This window comes from Rousettus aegyptiacus, unplaced genomic scaffold, assembly GCF_014176215.1.
Source record: "Rousettus aegyptiacus isolate mRouAeg1 unplaced genomic scaffold, mRouAeg1.p scaffold_m13_p_5, whole genome shotgun sequence".
NCBI lineage: Eukaryota > Metazoa > Chordata > Mammalia > Chiroptera > Pteropodidae > Rousettus > Rousettus aegyptiacus.
This window is the reverse complement of record NW_023416308.1, coordinates 45,888,784-45,914,410: the sequence shown is the minus strand read 5'-3', so window position 1 is coordinate 45,914,410 and position 25,627 is coordinate 45,888,784. Positions and strand designations below refer to the sequence as shown.

Below are 25,627 nucleotides of genomic sequence, written 5' to 3'. Positions count from 1 at the left end.
TTGACATTTGATTGACACAGTTCTGACTATTTGGTAGCAACGTCCAAAGATACATACTGTGTAATGATTTGGAAGTTTGCTGAAGCACAAAGTGGAATCATAGCACCGCACGACTGGTTTACGAACTGAATCACTTTACTGATTCATGGCCCTGGATCAATCACCTGACAACATCATAACCTCCTGACCAGCCACCTTTAGCCAAAATTCATGAGGGAATTGAGAAAGAACTGCTATTAGGCAACTGGCTGTTTTCTGACCTTCGGTCCCACCAAGGCTGCTTGGGAAATGCTCTTCACGTGTTTTTACTTTCCCCATCTGATGGGGAAATGAAGGTATAATATGCTCTGCCACCATTCCTGTGGAGAAGATACTGAACAGTGTTTAAGGTGTTTGCCTCTATTCTTTGGGCCCTCACTTGGGCTATGCCTCTATGTGACAAATTATAGGTAGAATGGGAGGCCGCATCTGGTAGATGATTCTGGCAAGTTCTACAGAGGTGACATAAACAATGAGTATATCTTAAAAAGTAACTTGACAATCTTTATTTTACTAAATATGGGCATCAGAAGTTTCTGAAGAAATCCGTATTTTACCTTTCTTTTTCTTTTTCCTTTTACCCTGGCATAAATTCAGTTTTGAGGATGTGAAATACATCAGATTATCAATAAATATTTTTTGAGACCTGACTACATGCTAGTTGTTGTAGCAAATCAACAAGAAATGTGGTTCTAAGTCTCACAGAACTTAAAACAAAGACCTGTGATGATGCCAGCTTCTTGGTCTAAGCAAGCTAAAAGCAGTGGCAATCCTAAAGCACTGTATAAACTCTTCAAAACCGAGGGTCTCTGTAGTGTGAACTTGGAGCACAGATGGTCTGTACATAGTCTCTTTCTACAGAACTAATTTTACAACAATGGATGACAGACTCTCTGAGCTTCAGAAAAACAAAAAAGGTTTATTATTCTTAAAATGTCAGCAGATCTTAATGATTAAGCAGTGGAAGAATACAATGAGCAAAACATCAATGTGTTTTGAAGCCGAATCTAGCCTGGGGGTAACTCTGCCAGATGAAGAGTCCCAGGAAAGTATCTGGCGGAAAGGAAAAAAAGAAAAGGCCAAAAACTGATAAAGAAACAAAAAGTACATGAGAATAATGAACTGATAAAGAATTAAAAAGTAGAGAAACTCTGATTTCTTCTTTCTTACTAAATACAGTCAGTATTCTTGGCACAGGTAAAGGACCTGGAGACGCCACCATGATTGATGTGTAGAGAAAGACAAGAGCACTTCAAATACTGGTTAGGAGGGTGAACTGAGTCTACCCAAAGGAGTCAAATACCATCTGAAGCATGTCAAACTATTGGCCTGCAACCAAACTCTGCCATGGGGTGTAGTCTCCCCTTCCACCTGGGTAGTAAGAAGCTACAGATGGAAACAGCCTGCTGGACTATTTTGTGTGCCATATGTCTTTCATGAGAAATCTTGAAAAAGAAAAATTTCAAAAATTATCCAATTTGAATAAAGCATGGCATCAAAAGAGCTGTGATGGTTTTAAAACATGTCTATAAATTCTCTGATGCTCCTCACACCACCAGGAAAAGTCTAATTCCTCTCCCCTTGAACAGGGGCTATTTGAGTGGCTAGCAAGGCAGGAACATTACTGTGTGAACCTAAGGCTAGGTCATAAAATATACATAGCTCTTGAGATACTAGCTCCTGGAAGCCAGCATCATGCTGTGAGGAAGCTCAGACCACACGGAGAAACCACATGCAGGTGTTTTGGCTGACAGCCCCAGCTGAGATCTAGCGAACAGATAGACATGTGAAAAGCCTTCGAGAGCCTCCAATCCCATCCACCATCTGATGGCCAATGCATAAGAAACCTGAGTAGCTGAAGAACTACCTATCTGAGCTCAATCAACCCCTAGAACCATGAGAGAAAATAATAAATGATTGTTGTTTTATATCACTAACTTTGGGATTATTTGTTATACAGCAATAATTAGAACAAGAGCTTCCATCTAATTTGCCCTTTACAGTGATTACTCCAATGGTCTTCTTATCATCTTCCAGAAATAAATAGTTTTGCTTATGTTGGGTTGGGGGCTGGGGACACAGTGGCTGCTATCAGCCAGACTGCCACGAAGGACCAAAATGGATACAGGTGCCAAAGATTCTTTAGGCCTCATAGCTGCTAGATTCACGTCTTTGGAGGCTAAAAGTAGAGTCACAGTCTCAGTAAAAAAATTTCCACAGCAGCTAAAGCTCAGTGGCCACTGAGGATCCTGTGCTGGGCACTGAAAGAACACGAGCAGCTGAGGCTGTCAGCTCAGTCCCCAGCTTGCTTCTGTCCTCTGACTAGAAAAAGTCCTTCTACAACCATACCAGCCAAAGGTGTTAACTTCTAAGTCCTTATTTGTATCTACTCTCATAAATTGTCAGGACTTTGAAATCCTGCCCTATTTAAATCTGCTCAAATGATCTCAAGCCCCAAATCAGGCAATCATAAAATTCAGTTATATGAGGATCATCTGCTCCAAAATAGGGACAAATAAAATCTCATAATCCAAAAACCAAAGGTGAAAGCAAAGTGAGCGAGACAAAAGGGACATATAAAGAAGGAGGATGGAGTGGGTGGAAAGCGGCTGTGCAAAGAAGTGACAGCGCCTCCCAACTTGTTTCCAAAGCTACAAACGGGCCCTGTTGCTCAGGAGGCCAACTCAACATCCTGGAGAGGCATTTCCCACCAGACTCCCACAGTCAAACATTCTATCCACACTTAGAAAGGAACCCACCATTGAGCTAGTAATTTATTGCAACACTCTCTCCTTCACTCCTCTCTAGGGGCTCTAAGAGTAGGCATTTAATCCACCCACTTTTCGAACTATTTTATACAAGTAGCAATTATATCATCCTTCAGAGAGAAAAAAAATTTTTTTCTTATTTTAGAAAGTGTATAATATGAGATGGCCATAGGGTGACAAATGTGTTTGGTTTAAAATGTAATATTGTTAACTAGTATATAGACCCCATATTCTGGGAGTTTGATAAACCTTTGTAAAATTAGTCGGATACAGACATGTCAAACTCAGGGAGTAGAGATTGCAGCTATGGTACCAGGTATGTGCAAGGTGTGACTAGAAAATGGTTATTAAGATTTCTGTGCCTGCACCCTCTCTCAAACTAATGGGATCTGGGGCCTCTAGTACTCTGATAAAGCAGAGAAGCAGCCTACTAAGAAAAGAATGGATGAACATCTGGGCTGTCACTCTTGCAGACAAGCTAACAACATTTAGCCCCATTTAGTGAATCCTTCTCCAGTGGTCCAACAGTAAAGACCTTGCTTATCTTTCAACAATTTCAACAGAAAAGAACCTATTCGCATATTCATAGATATTCAGAATTCCTCCCTTTGCACCAATCACAATAATGCTCTAATACTCTTCCCTTTTGAGTTGAGTCTCCACTGACATACACACTCAGAGCATGATTTTTTAAGTGCCAGTACTGTCATCAAACTATTCTGATTGCTTCCCTTTTAGATAGCAGAATGGATCTGTAATGAAAAAATGACCAAAGAATGCCAGCAAATGAAATCAAATAAGTAAACAATGAACAAATCCACATGGTAAACATGGACTGTGGGTCAAAGGAACTCTATTTACATGCTCCATTCTCCTGTCCTGCATTTTAGGACAAGCCCCTGTATTCGGATCATATTAAAGGAGGATGACTACATATCTCAATTTCTCCAGGGCAGGGCCATTTGACTTTCGAAAGCATTCTGGTTTAGATGATATACTATAGATCACTTAACCTAAAGGTAAATTTAGATCAGCCAAAGAGGTAAATCAAACTTTTCTTTATTGACCTCCAGGCCCTTCATTAAACAGATTTCTTTTTACCTTTCAATTTGTGCTCAAATGATTTCTCCTCCTTGAATTAAGGAGATTTTACTCTCTTTACCACTGACTGGTACAAATCCTTTTCCTTTAAGCCTCAGCTCAACACCTCCTCCTTCTCAGTATACTCTAACCTCCAAATCTCTCCTTTCTTTGACCTTCTAGCACATAACTTTGTACCTCCTGAGATTTTAATACTCTTTTCAAGTTGTTTTCATATGTGTAACTACCAAAGTTGTAAGTTATTCAAGGGCAAAATCTGTATCTAATTACTTCTTTTACACCCCTCCCATATTCTAGCTCTGTGACAAGGACATAATAGCTATTCAATAAATATTTTCCTATTTCCAAACCAGCCTAACCAGCTGGCTTGTGGACATAACAAGACGACTCCGGGTACCTCCCGCTGCTAACTCCTTTTCTCATAGCACCCAGTACTTTTCCTTTAAAGTACTTGACACAGTTCTAATTATATATTGATTTTTTGTTTGATATTTTTATTAACATTATTAATAAACATTAATATTTTTATTAACATTATTTTATTAAACATATTTTAATGTTTAAGTCTTTGTTTTTGTTTAATATCAGCCTCCTCAATATGCTGGAAGGTCCAACAGGACAGGGAGTTTGGTGTACTATTCATCTCTATATACCTAAGATCTATCACAGTGCCTTTCAGCGTTCAAAAAATATCTGCTGAATGGATGTCAGATGGACAGACAGATGGATATGGGGAAAAAAAATGATTTCAAAGTGAACTATAAAGAAAGTGGATTTAAATTTTAGAGACTTACACATATGAGAAATTAACCTGCTTACATTTCTAAAAAGGTCATGAGGCAGTATGTCACAGGCTTATTAAAACCTCCTCAGAGAGAGCTAGTTTGGCTAGGCCTGCATCCCCATCCAATCTAGGATCTAAAACAAGTGACCATTACCTGTGGAGGGTACTATTATTTCTCCTTCTTATATAAATTGCTAAAATAGAAAAACCTTGTTTCAAGAAGACAGAGGGAATGGAACAGCTTTAGTGAATAGGCTCAGAGGCATTCAAGGACCAAGCTCCCAAGAGCATTTCATGTATCACCTGAGAGTGACAGCACCGAGGTGCACAACCTCTGACAGCAGTATAACTTAACTGGCCCAAAATCAGCAACATGAGATGTCACGGTGCTGACAGTTATAAACCGCTGTGGCAAACTCGGCTGTAGGATCACGTGATTTCTGTAGTTATATTAATATATACTATGAAGAGAAATGTGAAGAAAATCAGCATAATATTAGAAATCAAGGCAGCCTGCTAATTAATTGAAAGGCCTGACATTTACACAGTGCTTTAGAATTGAAAAACACTTTCATATTTCTGTTCTTATTTAATCCTTACAACATACCAATATAGTAGATAAAATATTATTATCTGTTTTACTGATATGGAAATTTGAGAATCAGAGAGGAACAACCAGCATGTAGTCGAGATTAAATGCACATGTATTCTGACTCTACACTCTTTTCACTACACTTTGCACACCTTCAAGTGAACTGCACATTTTCAGTTCTTAAACCAACTGATTTCTTTCCTTCTCAGCCTACGATCACGAAAAGAATGCCAATTTATGGGAAATTAGTACAATTTATGGGAAATGAGAAACCTCTGAAAGCACTCCCCAACAACCTCCTCCTTCCCTCCACCTACACTGGAGGTGTGCTTGGTGGGCTAATGGGAAATGGAGTAGCAGAGGGACCGACAGGAGAGACAGGACCATACAATGAAGTAAACTTAGAGTCTGGTCTCTAGGAAGCTCTGCTCAACTTGCAAAAAGGTTTCTAGGCAGGGACCAGCCCAGCTGGAGAAAGCAAGTCATAATAATGACAAGCACTGTATTTCTAACACAAAGGAAAATCTTAAAAAGCCTGACACAAGCCACTGGGGAAAGTCGTGGGCTTCTAGAATCTAAAATTTGGCCTGATCTTTCTCTGAAACAATGACTCCCGAGTCTACCCCTCTACTTTCAGTTGCGGTCACTCCTTCATTACCCTTCATCTAGTCAGCCAGAATAGCTTCCTAACTTGTTTCTACACCTCCGACTTTCCCTCCTTCCAGTCCACCTCCCACACTATCACCAATGCGGTCTTCAGATGGCATTTCGTCTTGAAATCTTCCTTGGTTCTTCCCACTCTAGCCTTTTTGGAATTAACCCCTCCCTCCTATGCTCTCACAGCACTTCTCTGAACTATGGTACATCTCCCCATGTATACTGTAAACCCCTCAAGGCAGCGGTCTGGTCTGTGCACAGCCTAAAGTCTTAGATGTAGAAGATGTTCAATAAATGTTTATCAAATTAATCTAGTTATGCTTTATTTCTGCCCTTAAAATCTAGGGAAGCAGGATGTTCAGTGGGTAATGTTCTCCGGGCAAAGGCACTCATTTCATGGTCTCCCAATGTGTTACCTGCTCCCACTTGCTGAAGAGAACACTGAACACAGAGGGGCCTGCAGGAGCAATACTCAACTACATTACTTGTGTGACCGTATGTGCACCTCCAGTCACTCTGCTCACCACAAGGCAGGTGGGAAGGCAACCGACACTTTCTGCCCTTCCCTCAAAAGATTTTGAATATTCCAGTGAGAAGCACACAAGTGTCAAGTTTCTTCTCCTTGTCCCAAAGGCTCTCAGTTTATGTGTTCCAGCTGCCGTGCTACTGTGCTACTAAAAGGAAAATGGGAAGATAAGGAACCTTTCTCATTTCAACCCTTCAAAACCAAAAGAAAAAAACAGTCACCTTAAAAATATTCCCTTATACTAATGTCACCATAAAAAAAAATTACTCCCTTGCCCTGTTTGCTATAAACAGAGTTTATTCTGTGACCAATGTACTAGATCATAAATACCAGTCAGAATTTATGAACCACTAAGTTTCCCTTTGTTTACAGGAAGGTTGTTTGGGATCTGCTATCTCCTCAGAGCTGGACATCTTTCCAGGCCCAAATCTCATGCTGTCACAGTTTTCTCAACTCAAAAAAGAAGGCATGAAAGAGACCTACCCCAAGTACTACATCAAATAACAAGCCAGGCACCAAAGAACATGTGTGATGCAGAGAACTTCACACCTTCGCTGCTGCTTCTCTTTCTAGCTCTTTCCTCCAACTCCAGCTCTGACAATGTTCTGACTATCAATCCATCCATGACTCCACCACCTTTCAAGAACTCCTCCTCCTTCCTTACTCAAGGTCATTAATTATTATACCACTTTTCTGCATAAGCCCTAAATGTCCTTGCCTTTTCATGTCTTCTTGAACTTTTTTGGCTAAATCCAACCCTAAAACACAAATCAGGCACATGAATATTCAAAGCAGCATTACTCAGAGTAACCCAAAACATCTACCAACTGGTGAAGGGATAAACAAAATAGGTATACGCACACAACGGAATGGTATTCAGCAATAAAAATGGACAACCACTGATATGCTATAATATGAATGAACCGCAATACCATGCTAAGTGAAAAAAGCCAGACACAGAACCCTACATATTATGATTCCGTTTATATGAAAGGGTCAAAGAAGGCAAATCTGTAGAAAGAGAAAGAGAAAGTAAATGAATGGTTCCCTGGAGCTGCGGGTGGGAATTACTAGGGTGGTGGAAATGTTCTAAAATTGAATTGTGGTGATGGTTGCACAACTTGGTAAATTTGCTAATAATTACTGGACTGTCATACTTAAAATAGGTAAATTTTATGCTATATAAATTATACTTCAATGAAGTTTTTTTTTTAATTCACTTGTTATTCACTAGTGCAGCTATAAATAGCTGAAGAAAGAAAAAGCAACCACACTGGCCCCACTTAAAACTCAAGTGAGTTCTTGATCCTGTCCTCCAATTATACTATATTTCTCAATTTTCTTTTGTCTCCTACTCTCCTCAATTATTTCACACTTTCTCTCTCCTCAAATCTCTAATACATCATGCCCTATTCTCCCTTACTGTCTGATAATCCTACTTCCTACTTCACTGAGAAAACTGAGGCCATCAGAAGAGAACTTCCAGATTCTTATCACTATATCTATCTGCTGCCTGTTACATTAATGCTCTGTCTAGTAGCTATGTGTGGCTATTTAAATTGAGATTAAATAAAATTAAAAGTTCAGTTTCTCAGTTTTACTAGTCACATTTCAAATGCTTAATAGCTACAAGTGGCTTACGACACCTATATTGAACAGTACAGATATAGAATATCTCCACCACTGCAGGAAGCTCCATTGGACAGTGCTGTCCAGAGAGGATCTGTATGTCTAAAACGTACCCTTTATCTACTTCTGCATCTCCTCTCACCTAATTCAGGGCATTGCCCCAAAAATTCTTTCCTTTCTTCTATATGATCAGTTTTCAGCTCTATAAGAGATCATTTCCGTCAGTATATAAACATGACTGTTATTTTCCTCATCTTAAAAAAAATAAGAGAAAAAATGAGCGAGGAAACAGTCTGGGGTGATGGAAAAGTTTTAGAAATAGGTAATGGTATTCTCGAGACAAAAAAAAATGATAAATATGTGACATGTTAGCTCATGCTACTATAGTAATCGTATGTCAATATATAAATATATCAAATCAACATGAACTCCTTAAACTTACACGATGTTATATGTCAATTATATCTCAATTTAAAAAAAGATAATGGTAATGGTGTACAAGAGTGTAAATGTAATTAATATCACTGAATTTTATGTTACATATATATGCTACTATAAAAAAAATTTTAAAGGCAAATATCTATTCTAGTCATCACTTTCCCTGCCCCCCCCCCGTTATAGCCCTATTTCTGTTTCTCTTTATTGTTAAACTCTTCAAAAGACTTATCTATATTTGCCTTCTCCAATTCATGTCCTTTTGTTTTTGCTTTAACCTCTCTAATCTCAAGTCCCTATGTCCCCACCACTCCAAAAACTTGCTTTTATTGGTGCCAAATCCAATGGACAGTTGTTTTTCATCATCTTACTTGATTTATCAGCAGCTGCCGACTACTCCCTTCTCCTGAAAACATTTTCTTCTGTTTCTGAGTCCCAGACCTGCCTCTCAAGACCTGGTCTATTTGGTCTCTCTACTTAAAATCTAGTAAGGCCTATCCCATCCCTGACTGAGCCTTGAGCCCCAAAACAATGGATATGAATGTCTAGCTCCTTAAAGTACATAGTCAATCTTCTTAGCAATTTTAGAATACTCTTAGCTAAGACAGCTGAAGTTGGTTGCCAAAAATAATCAATGTCAAACACTTATTTGCATTTTCTTCAGTGGATCTATCTGTTTTACTTAGATTCTTTTATTTGGATGATACTCGAATATACTTTGCATTCTGGTGCCTAGAAAAAGAGAGCCCTCCTTAAGATTTCTCAGAAAACTGAAGAAGGATAAAAGATGTGTTTGAGCCTAAATAAAAATACAATAAAATGATGGCTACTAGAGTCAGCCCAGGACTGGAAGTTATTCAATCCTAGATTCTGATTTTTACCCTTACTAAGCCTAGTACATTTTCTTAGGATTGTAGCCACATACCTAGAAGCATCAAGGAATGGTCTGTAGGCCAAGCTGATCCATTCTTCTCTATTGGATGAATATTTTGGCTCCCGGGATGTTTCTCTCATGGTTTCCAAATCCACTAAATAGTGGCATTTACCGATGTCAATCTGCAATGGAGAAAGGCCAACTCTTTATCACCAGTAATTGCGAAGGTCCTTTCAAAGTAAGGAACATCAGTTGCAACCCTAAGCATTCCCATAGGATTTAGAAGCACAAAAACCCTAGTCCTCAGAAGATATTATCTGTGCTTTCTCCACTCAGATAAGAATATTGGGTGCTGGGGTATTTATTTAGGTTCCTGGGGGTAAGTGGGAGACATGCTCTTCCCCAGCCAAATATGTATGTTAAGCTTTGGAAGTTCTGACTCTAGTTTGGGTATTAAGTCCCTCTAGCCTTACAGACACTTCTGAAGCCAGTGTGAACCCACAACCTACTCAAAAAACTATCGTCTTCTACTCACTATCGCTTCCTTCCAATCTATGGCTTCTTTGACTCCAGCGATTAAAAGGGCATGACTAGACACACATGCTAATATGTGAGGAAGCCCTGTCTGCTGACAGAGCCATGTGAGGTAACCCTACACCTCACAAATGGTACACAAATATCATGCATATCGTCTCCTTCAAAAATTCAACAGAATCAACAGTGACATAGGAACTGCTCCTGCAGCAAAAGATCGACAAAACTGAGATATCAGAACTGCAATAGTGGAGATTATGAAAAATATATAATAACTACAAGCAAAACTATAGTCGTTTAGTTGCTCACAATATAGATACAACAGAGTATCACAGGTGCTCATAAGACAATATTAATACATTTCACTTAATATCATGTTGGTACTGTGCTTCTCACAAAATTGATTAATTCAATGGACCGAACATGTTACAAAATCTGTAGGATACTTCTGCAGTTGAATAGTTCATTTCAAATGACAATTACATTCTTTCTTTCATCTCAAAGTCATCAGAATATTTAACAGTCACAGGGAACGTTCTTAAGCCTTTTTAATTAAAAAAAAAGTTTTAACTTTTTTAAAATAAAAAATAAAGACAATATACAAGTTTCGAGGTTAAATAAAAACTCAAAAATGGAAAATATCACTGCAATATTGTAATTTATACTAAACATATAGTTTGGTCTTTGTCCACAGTTCCTGATTCACACAAAGCTTCCAAAAGCATTACTTCCTAATCCATAATAGCAATGGGAACATCTTTTGTTTTAATATTCGGCCTTTTGTCTTCAGTTCCTGAAATTCCTTCAAAGCCATAAAAGTGAAAGGGGCATCTTGTTATTCACAACAAGCCCCTTTTCAAGCACAACTGAATTTATGTTAATAGAGTGACTTTTGGAAAGCACCTAAGAATGAAGGGGTAAGCAATTCGTGTGATTAGAAGGTTGGAACTTTCAGTCCCACTCCTGGACTCTGGAGATGAGAGGCTGGAGATTGAGTTGAATGATCAATGGCCAATGATTTCATCATGCCTATGTAATGAAGCCTCCATTAAAACTCAAAAGGACTGATTCAGAGAGCCTCCGGGTTGGCGAACACCTGGAGATTCAGGGAGAGTGGCATACTGGAAGAGGGCATGGAAGATCTGTACCCTTTTCCCAAACCTTGCCCTATCCTTCTCTTCCATCTGGTTGTTCCTCAGTTATATCCTTTTACAATACTGAACTGGTAATTTACTAAGTGAATTAAAATGTTTTTCTGAGTTCTGTGAACTACTCTAGCAAATTAATCAAACCTAAGGAGGGGGTCATGAGAATGTCTGATTTATAGCCAGTAGGTCAGAAGTACAGGTAACAACCTGGACTTGAGACTGATGTCTGAAGTGTGCATGTGTAGGGAGCGGGGCGGGGGTGGGGCAGTCTTAGAGGCCTGAGCCCTCAACCTATGGAATCTACTGCTATCTCCAGGCTGATAGTCAGAATTGAGTTGGGTTACAGGATAGTCAGCTGGTGTCTAAAAATGGTTACTGTAAGGAAACCCCCACACACATTGGAAATTGGGTCCCAGAACTCTCTTAATCCCTAATGTTGTCAGCTAAAGAACAGTAAATCTCAAGGGAAGGAAACTATTATTTTTCACTTTTCTTTTTCTACACGCTAACTATGTTACATATACAATAGGTCCTCGATGTTGTCAATAGGTTCTGTGACTTTACGCAAAATGACATATCACAAAACTGATTTTACTATAGGCTAATTGACATAAACATGAGTTAAGTTCCTGTAGCATCTCATCAATATTATAACAAAATAACATTGAAGAAAATGATGTTATTTGAGGACCTGCCATATTATTTTTAAAATCATCACATCAAGGCCTATAAGGGATTACTAATCCCTGTTTTATAAATGAAGCCAAGACACAAATTAAATAAATTCATTTTTTTCAAGATACATATATTAAGTCCTGCAATGTACTAGGCCTTAAGTTAGAGATGATACAGAATTAAATAAATCAGACATAGTTCTTGTCCTACAAGAATTTACAGTACTAACTAAAATCACACAAGTATACAGCAGAGCCATATTTGGACCCAGGTCAGAGTGACTTCAAAAATCATACGAGACCGCCAAAAATCCCCAGCATATCTCATCAGCTGGCTCAAATAAACTCATATAAAAATTCTCTAAAAAAAAAGACTGCCAAAAATAACTGAATCAGAGGGAAAATCCTCTCAGGAGCTCATCTAAATGTTTCTTAAAAATTAAAATAAAAAAAGAGTCCTCCTAGAAAGTCAGGTTTCAGCTAAGATAAAAAACCATTTGACACATGAATAGACCTATAGTAAATCTCATATTTAATGGTAAGGATTTGGGATCAGGAATAAGTCAAGGCTCGTTAGTTCTACTCTCTTTAACACTGTACTAGAAGTTCTAGTCGGCAGAACCAGGTAAGAGAAAAAAACAAACGGCATAAGAAATAGAAATAAAGAAACAAAATTCATTCATCACAATGATATGATTGCTATATATAAAACCTCAAAAAACTGACAGATAAATTTTTAGAATTAAGAGAGTTTAGCAACCTTTACACTTAAAGGCTATAAAATCGATGTCATATATTCCTATATAAAATTATGAAATAATACAGATAATTATGGTTTTGAAAATTATGTATTTTCAAATTACATTACAAAAATATAATTTATAAGGATTTGAAACATGTACCTTGGAATAAATCTAACAGAATTTTATTGACAAATGTCTATTTATAATGTAGCATACTCACATAATTAAAATGTGGTATATATATATGCAATGAAATATAATTCAGTCTTAAAAAGGATACATGCTACAACATAGATGAACCTTAAAAAACATTGATAAGTGAAACAACCTGACACGAAAGACTACATATTGTGTAATTTCATTCACCTAAAATGTTCACAACAGGCAAATCCATTGAGACAGAAAGCAGATTAATCATTGCTAAGAATTGAGGGAGTGGCCGCTTAACGGATATGCACTTTTTTAGGGGAGTGAATAAAATGTTCTAAACTTAGTGGTGATGGCTGCGCATTATGAACGTACAAAAAGCCAGTGTGTGGTACTCTTTAAAATCACTCATTACCATAAGATCCAACAACTCCATTTCTAAAAGATATATATATATAGATTTATTTATTTATATATATATATATACCAAAACAATTGAAAGCAAGGACTCAAAACAGATATCTGTATCTCGATGTTCACAGTAGCACTGTTTACAAATGTTCACAAGACAAAGGTGGAAACAACTCAAATGTCCATCAGAGGATGAATAGATAAATATTTTATTTAAGGGGTACTGAGTTTCAGGGAGGGATGATGAAAAAGTTGTGGAGATAGAGAATGGTGATGGCTGCACAACAGTGTGAATGTACTTAATGCCACTAAACTGTATACCTAAAAATGATTAAAATGGTAAATTTTATCATAATACAAAATTGCTGAAGTGATGAATTTTATCTCAAAAAATTTTTGATAGGTAATTAAGTAGACCTTATTAAATGGAGAGATAAACCTTATTCCTAGATTAAAAAACTACTGTAAAGATATAAATTCTAAATAGATAGATTAAATGCAATCTTAATAAAAATCCCAACAGACTTTTTTTTGTGAAACTTAAGCTGATTCTAAAACACATATGAAAATGCAGGACATCGACAGTCAAGGCACTCTTAGTAAAGAAGATCAAGATAGGGAGCTTACTTATTACTCTTTCTGCACTCATACCTCATTGTCTTATTACCAACTTTAGTAAGTAATAAGACAATGAGGTATGAGTGCAGGAATAGATCAAAAGACCAATGAACAGAGCCTAAGATGGCTGCAGGCACATATGGACACTAATTTTTGGCAGAAGTGACTCCTCGGAGCCGTGGGGAAAGGATAGTCTCTTCATTAATTGGTGCTAAGGACCGACTAGATAGCCATCGAAGGAAAAAATGAAATTAGACCTCAACCTCACTTTGTACACAAAAATCAACTTCGCATGGATTACAGAACTAAATGTGGAAAGCAAAACAAAGATAATATGGAAGAATATCTTCAAGATCTTATGGTAAAAATCTTTTTAGACAAGACACAAGAGTCATTAACTATAAAAGAAATGACAAATAAATTTGACTACATTAAAATTGGGAAAATATTTGTTTATCAAAGACACCATTAACAGAGTGAAGAGATGAGCCTCTAAATGGGAGAAGATATTTGCAAGACACCAAACACTCATATCTAGAATATATAAAGAACACCTTCTAGTCAATAAGACAAAGACGGGCCTTCCAACAGAAAAATGAGCAAATGACTTGAATAGGTACTTCACAAAAGAATTAACGGTCAAAAACAAATAAAAAAGTGTTCAACTTCATCAGTAACCAAGAAATCAAAACGGTAATTAAAAATTATAATACCAAATGTTGGCCAGAATGTGAAGTAACTGTTACATACATTGTTGGCAGGAGATTAAGTTGGTACAAGATTTTTAGAAAACTATTTGGCAGAATCTACTAAAATTGAATACATGCATTTTACATGATCCAACAATTCTACTCCTGAGTATTAGATTGAACCATATGAAATCATTAATATTTGACTGTTTGATGCACAAAAATGGTAGTTTTAGATGGTTCAAGCTAAGTATATCCAAAAGAAATGCATGCGGCAAGGTAAGTTCAAGAATGCTCAAAGTGGCATTATTTGCAGTTGGCTTAGATTGGAAACATCCATCAACAGTAAAATAATAAATTGTGATACAGTGATACAATGAAATACAATACAGTAATAAAAGAGAACAAACTATAGCTACATGCAACATGTGTGATTATTATTTAAAAAGTTGAATGAAAGGATTAAGACATAAAAAAATACAATATGAGTCATTCCATGTATATGAAGTTCAAAAACAGGCAAAGCTAACTTACATTATTTAGGAATGCATATAAAGTAGTTAATGTTAAGAAAAAGCAAGGAAATTATTATAAAAGTCAGGAAATTCCATCTGAAGCAAGGAGTGGGTAGTTATCAAAAGGAACTGCTGGGGGAGCTTCTGGGTGCTAGCAATGTTCTAGTATTTGGCCTAGGTGACTGTTATACAGTATTTGTTCTATTATTATTATTATTATATTATTATCAATTTACTTATGTTTTGTGCATACTTAGGCTTATAGGTCATATACAGTCAAATATTTTGTGTAGGAACAACTTGGTCATCTCTGGCTTACAGTAAACTCTATTCTTACCCAACCTCTAACTCAGAGTAATAGTCTCATTCTCTCCCAGCGTTATTTATATGTAAAAAAGACTTTAGTCTCACATCTGGCTCTACATATGGATTATTCCTCCAGGGGAGAGAAAGCACACTGAGAATTGACGTCAGTCCCAATTCCACTCCAAAAAATTCTCTAAAAATGATCCTTTGCATAAACACTTCGGGAAGCTGCGTTTTTGGTCTGAACACCCACTCTGTAGCTCCCAAGGATTTTAAAAACATGGAATAAGTTTTTAAAAGTTTTGCAAGTGCCATGCCTCTATAATCAAATAGAACCAGTAAGGGATGGAGCCTCCCATGGTCACATGCCTAGATCTCTTTGGTGAGGGAGCTCTCAGTATGATTTATCAGTACTTGGCCTCAGCGTGGTCTTTTTTGGGCAGGCACACCTCAGCTCTCATTATCTAGATCTGGTATTGGGTACATGATCTGCCAGAGATGTGCTTAGTAACTAAGTAATACTAGACTATACCAGTTAGGTTTAGGCTCCACTCATCATACCATCCATATGCAATTCCATTTAAAGTTTTTAGAAAGATGCCAAGGAAAAATACTGAGATATTAATCTATTTTAAAAAATGTAATCTCTTTTCATACTTTCTTGGAAGCAGCTGCTGAATATTCTTTTTCCTGGGAAGTAGTTACTGAACAACTAACACATATAAGGACGAAGGCCTCCAGCAAAAAAATAGTTAAGTATGATCAAGGGCAGGTTCTCTATTAGAGAAGAAATAAGGTAATTAGAAAAGGAGCCCTAACAATAAACAAAATGAAAAGGCAACCTGTGAAATGGGAAAAGTATTTGTAAACCATCTATCCAGTAAGGGGTTAATGTCCAAAATATATAAGGAACTCATAATCCTCAATAGCAAAATAGATAGATAGATAGATAATCTGATTTTAAAATGGGCAAAGGACCTGAATAGACACTTTTCCAAAGAAGACATAAAGGAACATGAAAAGGTGCTCAATATCACCAATCATTAGAGAAATGCACATCAAAACCACGAGACACCATCCCACATCTGTGAGAATGGTAATTATCAAAAAGACGAGATAACAAATGCTGGCAAAGATACAGAGAAAAGGGAACCCTTCGGACACTGTTGGTAGGAATATAAATTGGTACTGCTATTATGGAAAACAGTAAGGAAGTTCCTCAAAAAATTAAAACTAGAACTACCAGCAAACCTGTTTTTTGGGGTGTGGTGGGGGGAAGGTATACAACTGAAGGAAATGAAATCACTATCTTGAAGAGATGTATGTGCCTCCATGTTCACTGCAGCATTATTTACAATAGCCAAGACAAGGAAGCAACCTAAGTGTCCATCAATAGATGAAATGTGGTATGTACATACTATACGCATACACAGTGGGATATTATTCAGCCATAAAAACAATGAAACACAGCTATTTGTGACAACATGAACGAAACGAGGGCATTATGCTAAGTGAAATAAGTCAGAGAAAGACAAATAATGTATGCTCTCACTTATATGTAAAATCCAAAAAAGTTGAACTCATAGAAACAGAGTAGAATGGTGGCTACCAGGGGCTAGGGCAATCCAACAATGTTAGTCAAAAGGTACAAATTATAGTTATAAGATGACTAAGTTCAGGAGATCTAATGTACAGCATAGTGACTATAGTTAACAATACTGTGTTGTATACTTCAAATCTGAGAGTAGCTCTTAAATGTTCTCACCACAAAAAAAATGGTAACTATATAAAGTAATAAGGTTAACCTTATTGTGGTAATTGTTTCACAATATATACATATATCAAATTATCACACTTTATACCTTAAATTTATACCATGTTATATCAATTATATCTCAAGCTAGAAAAAATTAAAATATTTTTATTTGAAAAATTGGAAGAGTAGTTCAAAGTCAGAGGTCTACATTCAGGTCTGGGTTCTAACACAAACTAGTTAGGTGACCCATACTCATTTAAGTTTTTATATCTCAATTTCTTCTTTTGTAAAGGATAATACCATTTACCACAGAGAGTTGTAATGAGGATTAAATGAGGTGATTCATTTAAATTAAACTTGCAAACTATAAAGGACTACACGAATAGTTGTAACATTAGAAGGAATCCATGACTGACTGTGAAATGTGAGTACCTGACTGACAGAAAAGAACCCTAGAGCACTAGGGCTCATTAAAATGAATTATTCTTACTTCCAATCTAGATTGGTAGTTACTGTCAATTCACATTATGCCCAACATGTAGGACAGAAGGGTTACAACATTAACTACTCACAGTCCTCAACTAGCAGCATTCAGTAAATAATATTAAAATGAACCTTCTGGGTATCAGCAAAGCCTATCTGGTGAATCCTAGAGTATAAAAAAATCCTGTAAGACACATCTCTGTTATTAAAATTATAATTTAGGTCAGAAAATAACATTAGCACATATGAAATACAGAACATATTATAAGAGCAATTAGAGTTCAGAGAAAAAGAAATCAGTGGGGTCCATATAGTTGAAAAGATGTCCTAGGATGATGGTAAAAGAGAGAACAGAGGGGAAAAGGCAGAAATGAGCATATTTGACAGTGGAAATAGAGTAATATCTGCTTGTTCCGAGAGGTATGTGTTGAGAAACAAAATTAGAGTCTGAGGACTGATCATGGAGGACCCAAATTAAGAGAATCTGGATTTTGTCCATTAGGAATCTACTTTAGATTTTTCAGCCAAGGAATAATATGATTTAAAAATGGATCTCGGAAAGAGAGGTCCATAGCGGCTATGCTGGAGAGGGTGGGGCAAGGAAGTATGGGAGGAAAAGGCTGGAAGCAAGGCCTCCTAGTCACTAACACAGTATCCAGCTGTAAAGTGATGACGCTATGAAGTTCTACAGTGGTGGGAATGAAGAAAGAAGAAAAAATAAATCTCAGGTCCATTCCAAAGGAAATCAATGACATCAGAATTTCTTATCCAGTGAACTGGGGAAAAAGACGGCTATAGTGAAGTATCAGTTTGGGTGAGACTGAGAGATGATGATAACACATTTTATACCTACTGAGGTGGGAAGAAATGTGGTATACCCAAGCAATTGAAAGAAAGCCCATGTGACTGGAACACTGGGAGTTAGAGGTGTTTTCTGTTCCTACTGCATAGAACACTCCCTGCTTCCATCTCATAAATTCTTACTCATCCTTCAGATTTCAGCTAAAACTGATCTCTTGAGGAAAGACTTCACTGTCCACTTAAACTAGGACAAGTCCCCAATTTACATGCTTTCATAGTACTTCTCCACTAAAACATTTCACAATAATAACTTATGAATTAATTGGAAAATAAGTAATTCGATGGAAGCTGGGAATGTGTCTATCATTCACTCATGCGTTCGTAAAATTTAGCACAGTACAAAGCACACAGTAGGTGTTAAGTAAATGTATATTTAACAAATGCACACAAGAATGCATGAAAAAACCCGAAAATAAGAGAAGGGAGGAAAAGGTGAAAGTGTAGGAAAAGGGAGAGAAGATCAAAGAGGAACAGAAGATCACAGATAAATTTGGGTGGATACCTACAGTACTGGGAAGAAAGAAGAAGTGGAAGAAGCAAGGGACAGAAGGAACCATTAGAGCGGTTGCAGGAGAAGAATCAAAGTACACGGTTTTGAAATTCAAGGAGAGAGTAAATTTCAATAGCCACAGAAATGCTGTGAGGAGGCTGAAGACTGAGAAAAGGTAACCGGAATGAGTTCAATGGTTGTACCAAATAGTAAATTTATCAGTTTAGAATGCCATATGGGGACAAGGAAAGAAAAAACAGTTCAACTTCTTTTTCTCAGGGACCTTCCCTGCTGTCTATACAGCTGCCTGAGCCAAACCCCACAAGTCCTGAGACAGGAAGGATGTGAACTTGCATTCAGGCATCTATATCAGCTGGAAATGACAATGACGCACATAGCTGTAAAAATAAAGATCTCTGTCAAGGGCCAACATGAAGTTCAGGGAACACCACAGAGAAATCATCTCCATATATAAAACAGGTCTTATTTCTCAAATGTCACTGAAAAGTCTTTGGTAAACAAATGCAATAAAGAATCCTCTAAGAGTTTAAGGGAATAATGTGAAAGATCAATCAAAATCAATTGTCCTATAACCTCCAAGGCAAGTGGGAGGTTTAGACACTTTGCCCACAGCTAAGTAAAATCCGGTCATAACTGAGGCTTTGAACAGCAAAGTGGCCAACACATGGTTTGAATTTAACATTTAACCTTTAAGCTGTAATCAGAATGTCTACTTTCTTTTCAAAATATGTAATAAGTTTTGATTCATATGCATCCTCATATTTTTCTGTGAGCAACTGCAGCGAGGCTCAGGATTTCTTATACCTAAACATTCTGTCTTGATCACTACTGCATCCCTGGCACCTGGTACAGTACCTGGCACATAGCAGGCAGTCAAAAAGTATTTGCTGAAGGAAAGAAAGGTCACAAGCTGCACAGACAACTTCAAACACCAAGTGTTAAAAATTAAGACAAGCTATCCCTTAAGTGCCAAGAATTTCTTCCCTTAGCTTCTAGCTCTGGGAGGACAATCTATTTTCTCTAAAATATCACACAATAAAGATCAAATCACATTGTAATAAATCTACTAAAAAAAAATCTCAACTACAAAATGAGTTCGAGTTTCAGTAAACTGACTACTAATTTTGAGTTGCCTTGAGAAATCGGTTTATACAATTATTCCTGAATCCCACTGCTGTGATCAGAATTTACAACTTCCTTTGGATCTGTGAGTGTACTCTTATTACTGGGAAGAGGAGAACACAAAGAGCGCAGAAAAAGAACAGAAGAATCACATTTATAACAAGACAAAATTCTACATGAATGTTCCTTGTTTATTCCCAATTCGTAGACAAGATGTTGGAGACAATTAAGTCCAGTTCTGCAAGCTAAAGAATTTCTCTGAGAAGAAATCTTTTGACTCCATTTTAGCCACAATCTTTTATTATAAAAATACAAATATAAAAACAAATGTTATTGTATATGTATCCTACTATGTATGGATATGAATTATATCAGCAAGCAACTAACTCTAAAACAAACATTTGAAAGAGCTAACTCTGTGAAATGACATCATCAGAAAAGCAGAATAATATCCTAAAGGCTCTGCCTCCAACTAAGCGCTCTACTTGTTTAATCTATCTAATGTTACCATTTGCGTCAAGAAAGGCGACCTCTAATTACTCTGCCTCTAGCTCTAGCTCCAGCACTGTGATTTAGGGAAGTCACTCAATCGAGTCTCAGGTTTTACCAACTCTCCAAAGGAACTGGACTGCAAACCACAAAAATCTTTCTCAGCTCTAAGAAAGGATCACTAGAGAAAATTTCAGTACAATTGTACATATACCTCGCATTGCTGGTTCTCCTCTTATCAGAGATACTGCTCATCATTAGATATGTTTTCATACTGAAAGGCATCCCTGCACTGGAGGTAACAAATACATAGGATCTGCTTTTTATATTGCCAAGACTTGGGCAATTAAAAAGCCTGACCTACTTGTAGCACTGAACACAGTTGAAAATACATATTTGTCAGAAATGGCAAAGGCAAAATAAGATCATTCAGTTCTCTGAATCTGCTGATGTCAAAGAGCTATTTAAAGCCCAGATAGTATCCTTGTTATTCTGATGTTGTTAAATATGGAAAGAGTTAGGGAAATTTGTGGGCTCGAGTGCCTGAAAAATGTTAAATTTTTGCAGAGTTTCTTTAATTCCAAGAGCGCCATCAATACAAAATGTATGATATGGGAATAGGTCACACATCTTACCCAGAGAGCCTAGAATCACCACATATATCTAACCTGAGGTTGGGTGATGACACATAGAGAAAGTTCAGTTGTTTTCCTTCCCACTGCTCATGTTAGACGTTGCTAATCATTGTAGCACTCTTTCACTGAACCAGGATCCAATCTCGTCACGCTTTTCAACTTGGGGCTCCAATAAGCCAAGTTCAGTTATCAGCAATGCCAGATGAATGAAAACTATTTATCTTCCTTGTTAACTCAGTACATGAGTGTGAATACCCAGAACAGTGAAGCCCAATCTGCATCATTCAGTTCTCAACAATGTATTTCAATATAAGCAAATCTACAGGTTTATATAAAATACATATTTAGAAAACTGAGAAATCACAGGAGACTGCTTAATTTCTTTTGTTTTACAACAACGAATTCAGGATTTGTTTTATAAATGATTTTTACAATATCAGTTTATATAAAATATTTTAAGACTACATCTGTAATATAGAATGAAATTCATTTATTTTTATAACTAAAGTCACTATCATTACCATTATTAAGAAAAGCCTATTAAGTACAAAATTAGGAAATAGATGAAAAATAAATCATAACTTTCAGAGAATTTCCACTTTAAAGTTGAGTCACGCGTATACAAAAAGCTATCTATTTTTGTCAAATTTTTCAATTTTTTTCTTTGAAGTTTTTATATTGTCATAATTTAAAAGAGGACCAGAAGAAGACAAACATGTAAACAGATATTGCCCTTTAGGAACTTCTACCTAAGATGGATAATACCAGGTGAATAAACTTTAAGTGGCATTCAGTCAATAGAATAACATGATTATGCCAAAGTATAAACACAAAGTAACAGGAAATAAATTTTTGATCATCCAGAGTTAGCAAGACATGCTCACAAAATCTTTTTCTATTATAATTTTCTCTGCTAATCAGTCAATCATAATCAATTGCTGTTACATATTTTGTGATCTGAGAAGAGGGAACGACTTTTTAAACTCAAATCTTTGAAAGTTATGTTCATCACTCATTCAAAAGAGTATAAATTCAATAGATGAAGCTTAACCCTGGTTAAAATTTGCATCAATTATGAAATTATATGACTTGTTCCCAACTTGAAATATTAGGAAAAGGCAGGTAGAGAAAATGGACCAAAGATGTGACCAATTATCTGGTGATTTTTATGTTGAGTTTCAATGGATCACTTTTTTAGCTTATTTGAAGTTCTGTGAATTCCTAAAATGTTGTCATATTGAAATGTTAATAGAAAATGTACGAATATATGGTAATGTAAAGAGATTTGATTGGGTAGTGAACACACAATGCAATATACAGATGATGCATTATTTAATTATATTCTTGAAGCCTATATAATTTTATTAGGTTTTTATAATTTTACACCTAAGTCACCACAATAAATTTAATTAAAAAAAAAATAAAGAAAAAAGAAAAATGTATTCAAGAGTAGGGGTTATTTAAGTACTATTTCTTCTATTAACAGATAATAGAGGGTTGGTTATGATACATATGCTATATGTATTACGAGTATGGATTTTTTAAAACATTAAGTAGTTTTTTTTTAAGGGAAATGAATAGTGGCATAATTATTGGAGACTGAGCATAAGAAATCTGTGTCACAGTAACAAAATAAAATGAAATATTAGTAGTTCTCCTTTGCTCAATCTGCAAGGAACTCCCACAGGAAACAAGATCTGTAGTCTGAAAAGTGGTTTGGCAGACTAATAGCAGGAAAGGTAGTAGAAAAGAGTAGCATTATAGGAACACCAAACTACCTTTGTAAAGACTCACAGGTGTAAGTGAGCCAGATGGACAGATTAAGTGGAAGATGCTAGTTACACAAGGCAGGCTATGGCTCCCAGGCTTTCAATTAGAATTTCTACAAATGACCCTGACTGAGGAATTCAGAAGCATCTGTGTGAAAAGAGACCTAAAACAGCAAAAAGAAAATAGAAAAGTATTCCATCTTCTGCCAATATATCAAACTTGATAAGGAAAGAGCTAAAACATAAATCTGCCAAACACTAAACTCTGCCAATTCACATTAGAAGCAAATTAGAAGAGAGCCAGACTGTATGTCAACTGATTCTCAGGTCATAGGTAGTATACTGAATGTCTTTTAAGCAAAAAGATATTTTCAATTTCCTTCCAAGCTAAAGGTTGTGACTTTGGAAGAGAAAAACAAGGGAAGTGAACAGTAGATATAAACAATAGAGTCAAATCATAGGATTACTTTTCTGGATTATGCCTAATGGACAAATGAGCTCCTGGCAAGGGTCAGAATGCATCTTACCAAGACCAGAGTGAAAGTGCTTAGAGAAACTTCCAGCTAAATGAAGAAAATATTAAACTAAAATCTGAAAGGGAAGAAAAAAAACCCACCCAGATGAAATCATAAAATGAGACGCTCTAGTACAAAAGAGGTGATATTTTAAAAAAACACATAGAAGGAAAAACTAAATAATTCTTTAGGAGAAAACAGAGAACAGGCTTAGAAATAAAAAAACTATAACCTCAAACATCAATGAAGCATTTAATCTGATATATTAAAAGAACACAACAAATAAACAGCAATAACAGGCACTGTTCCATATTCCTTTTACTGAGTCTAGCTAAGAACCTTAGACATTATGTATGAAACAAATATAAAATGATTCCAAAAGGTTGAGAAAAAAAGGCAGACCAGATCTGCACCTCAGAACCCAAGGAATAATACTTTGAGACAATAATTGTTTTACTCCAGCAGTGATAGTAAATATGTGTCAACTTAGCTAGGCCACAATACCCAGATATTTGGTCAAACATCAGACTAGATGTTGCTCTGAAGATATATATATATATATATATATATATATATATATTTAGGCGAGGCAACACTTGGTTGACCTCACAGATTGCAAGGACCTGTCAGCTTACAATCCCTTAATATTTATTTTTTATGCCTACAGCACCTGGTCTTCCTAGGTGGTTTCCCATCCAAGTACTAACCAGGCCCAACCCTGCTTAACTTCTGAGATCAGATGGGATTGGACTTGTTCAGGGTGGTATGGCTGTAGAATGAAGGTATTTTTTTTTAATGAAATGACCATTTAAATCAGTAAACTCTGAGTAAAGCAGATCACCCTTCATAATAACAGTGGGCCTCATTTAATCAGTTGAAGACCTTAAGAGGAAAAGAGTGAGGTCCCCTAGGAAGAGAAAATTCTGCATCCAAACTGCCTTTGGACTCCAGCTGCAACATCAGTTCTTCCCTGGGTCTTCAGACTGCCAACCTATCCTGCACATTTCAGACTTACCAGACCCCTCAATCATGTAAGTTAATCCCTTAACACAAATTAAATTAAATCAATCTCAATCTCTCTCTCCCCTTCTTTCTCTCTCCCTCTTTCTTTCTCTTTCTCTCTCTCATAAGTATAAACATATACATACATATAAATACATATATACACGCACACATTCTATGGGTCAGTTTCTTTGGAGCACCCTTATAAAATACATCAGCCAAAGAGATCCCTCTCCAAAACTGTCATCCCACCCATACCTCTGAAAGTAAATGTCCAATGAAGAGCTCAGACTTCTACTTTCACCAGGCTGTAATGAAGGGCCCCCCACTCCTGGATGGTGTCAGGGCAGACAGAGTAGGGAGCCAGGACTTTCAACCCTGCTGGGTAGTAAAAAGCCTCCTTTCTCTGTGGCATCAGTGGAAAGCACACATGAAGCCTGCACTTGCACCGTATCTGGCAGTGAAGAGGCACCCTTCATCTTACATGCTGAGGTGGTGTTAGAGAAGGCCTAGAAGAGTCAGGACTTTCACTCCTGTCCAGTGGTAACAAGGCCACCCCCCATGGTATCAGTGACTATACTGGTGAGCAGTAAAGGCCTAGTGGTGAGCCTGAGCTCCCACTGCTACCCAGCCATAACAAACACCTCTGTCTGCCCCTGGGTATCAATGAAAGCCAAGTAGGGAATCTGGACTTTCATTCCCAGTTGGCAATAAAGCAACACTCCCTTTCCCTACTAGTGTAGGGTCAGAGAAGGCTGGCTAAAACAGAAAGACTTAATAAGATCCAGAATCTCATAACATAATGGCCCAAATGTCCAGGTTTCAGTGAGAATTCATTCAACATACTGAGAACAAAGAAGATCTCAACTTGCATGACAAATGACAACAAACAGATGCCAACATAGACATGATAGAGACAGTAAAATTATTCTAATGAAGATTTTAAAGCAGCTACAATTAAAAACACTTTAATGAGTAATTACAAACAGGTCTGAAACAAAAGAATAGGTCTCAACAAAGAAAGAGAAGAGGTAAAGAAGAGCCAAATGGAAATTTTAGAAATAAAAAGGACAATAACTGCAATTAAAAGCTCAGCAGATGTGCTTAGCAACAGAAAGGAGGAATCAGAGGAAAGAATCAGTGAAGTAGAGAACAGAATAGAATTACACAATCTGAATATCAGAAAGTAAAAGGACTGGGGGGAAAAAACGAAGAAAGTTTCAGGTAGTTTTGTATGTAAAACAAAAGATCTAACATTCATGTTATTGAATTCCAAAAGGAGACGAGAAAGAGC

The 25,627-nt window shown here is 36.7% G+C and overlaps 1 protein-coding gene and 1 pseudogene across 5 annotated transcripts in view; both read right to left on the bottom strand.

Annotated features, from left to right (window-relative positions):
- ALG9 (ALG9 alpha-1,2-mannosyltransferase) overlaps positions 1 to 25,627 on the bottom strand; it is a 76,372-nt gene that overhangs the window by 8,158 nt on the left and 42,587 nt on the right. For all 5 annotated transcript variants that reach the window (XM_036220501.1, XM_036220502.1, XM_036220500.1 and 2 more), the window contains exon 14: positions 9,457 to 9,587. In XM_036220501.1, the coding sequence (XP_036076394.1) occupies positions 9,457 to 9,587 (131 nt within the window). The remainder of the gene's footprint in view (positions 1 to 9,456; positions 9,588 to 25,627) is intronic.
- Positions 23,990 to 24,108, bottom strand: LOC118603733 (annotated as a pseudogene).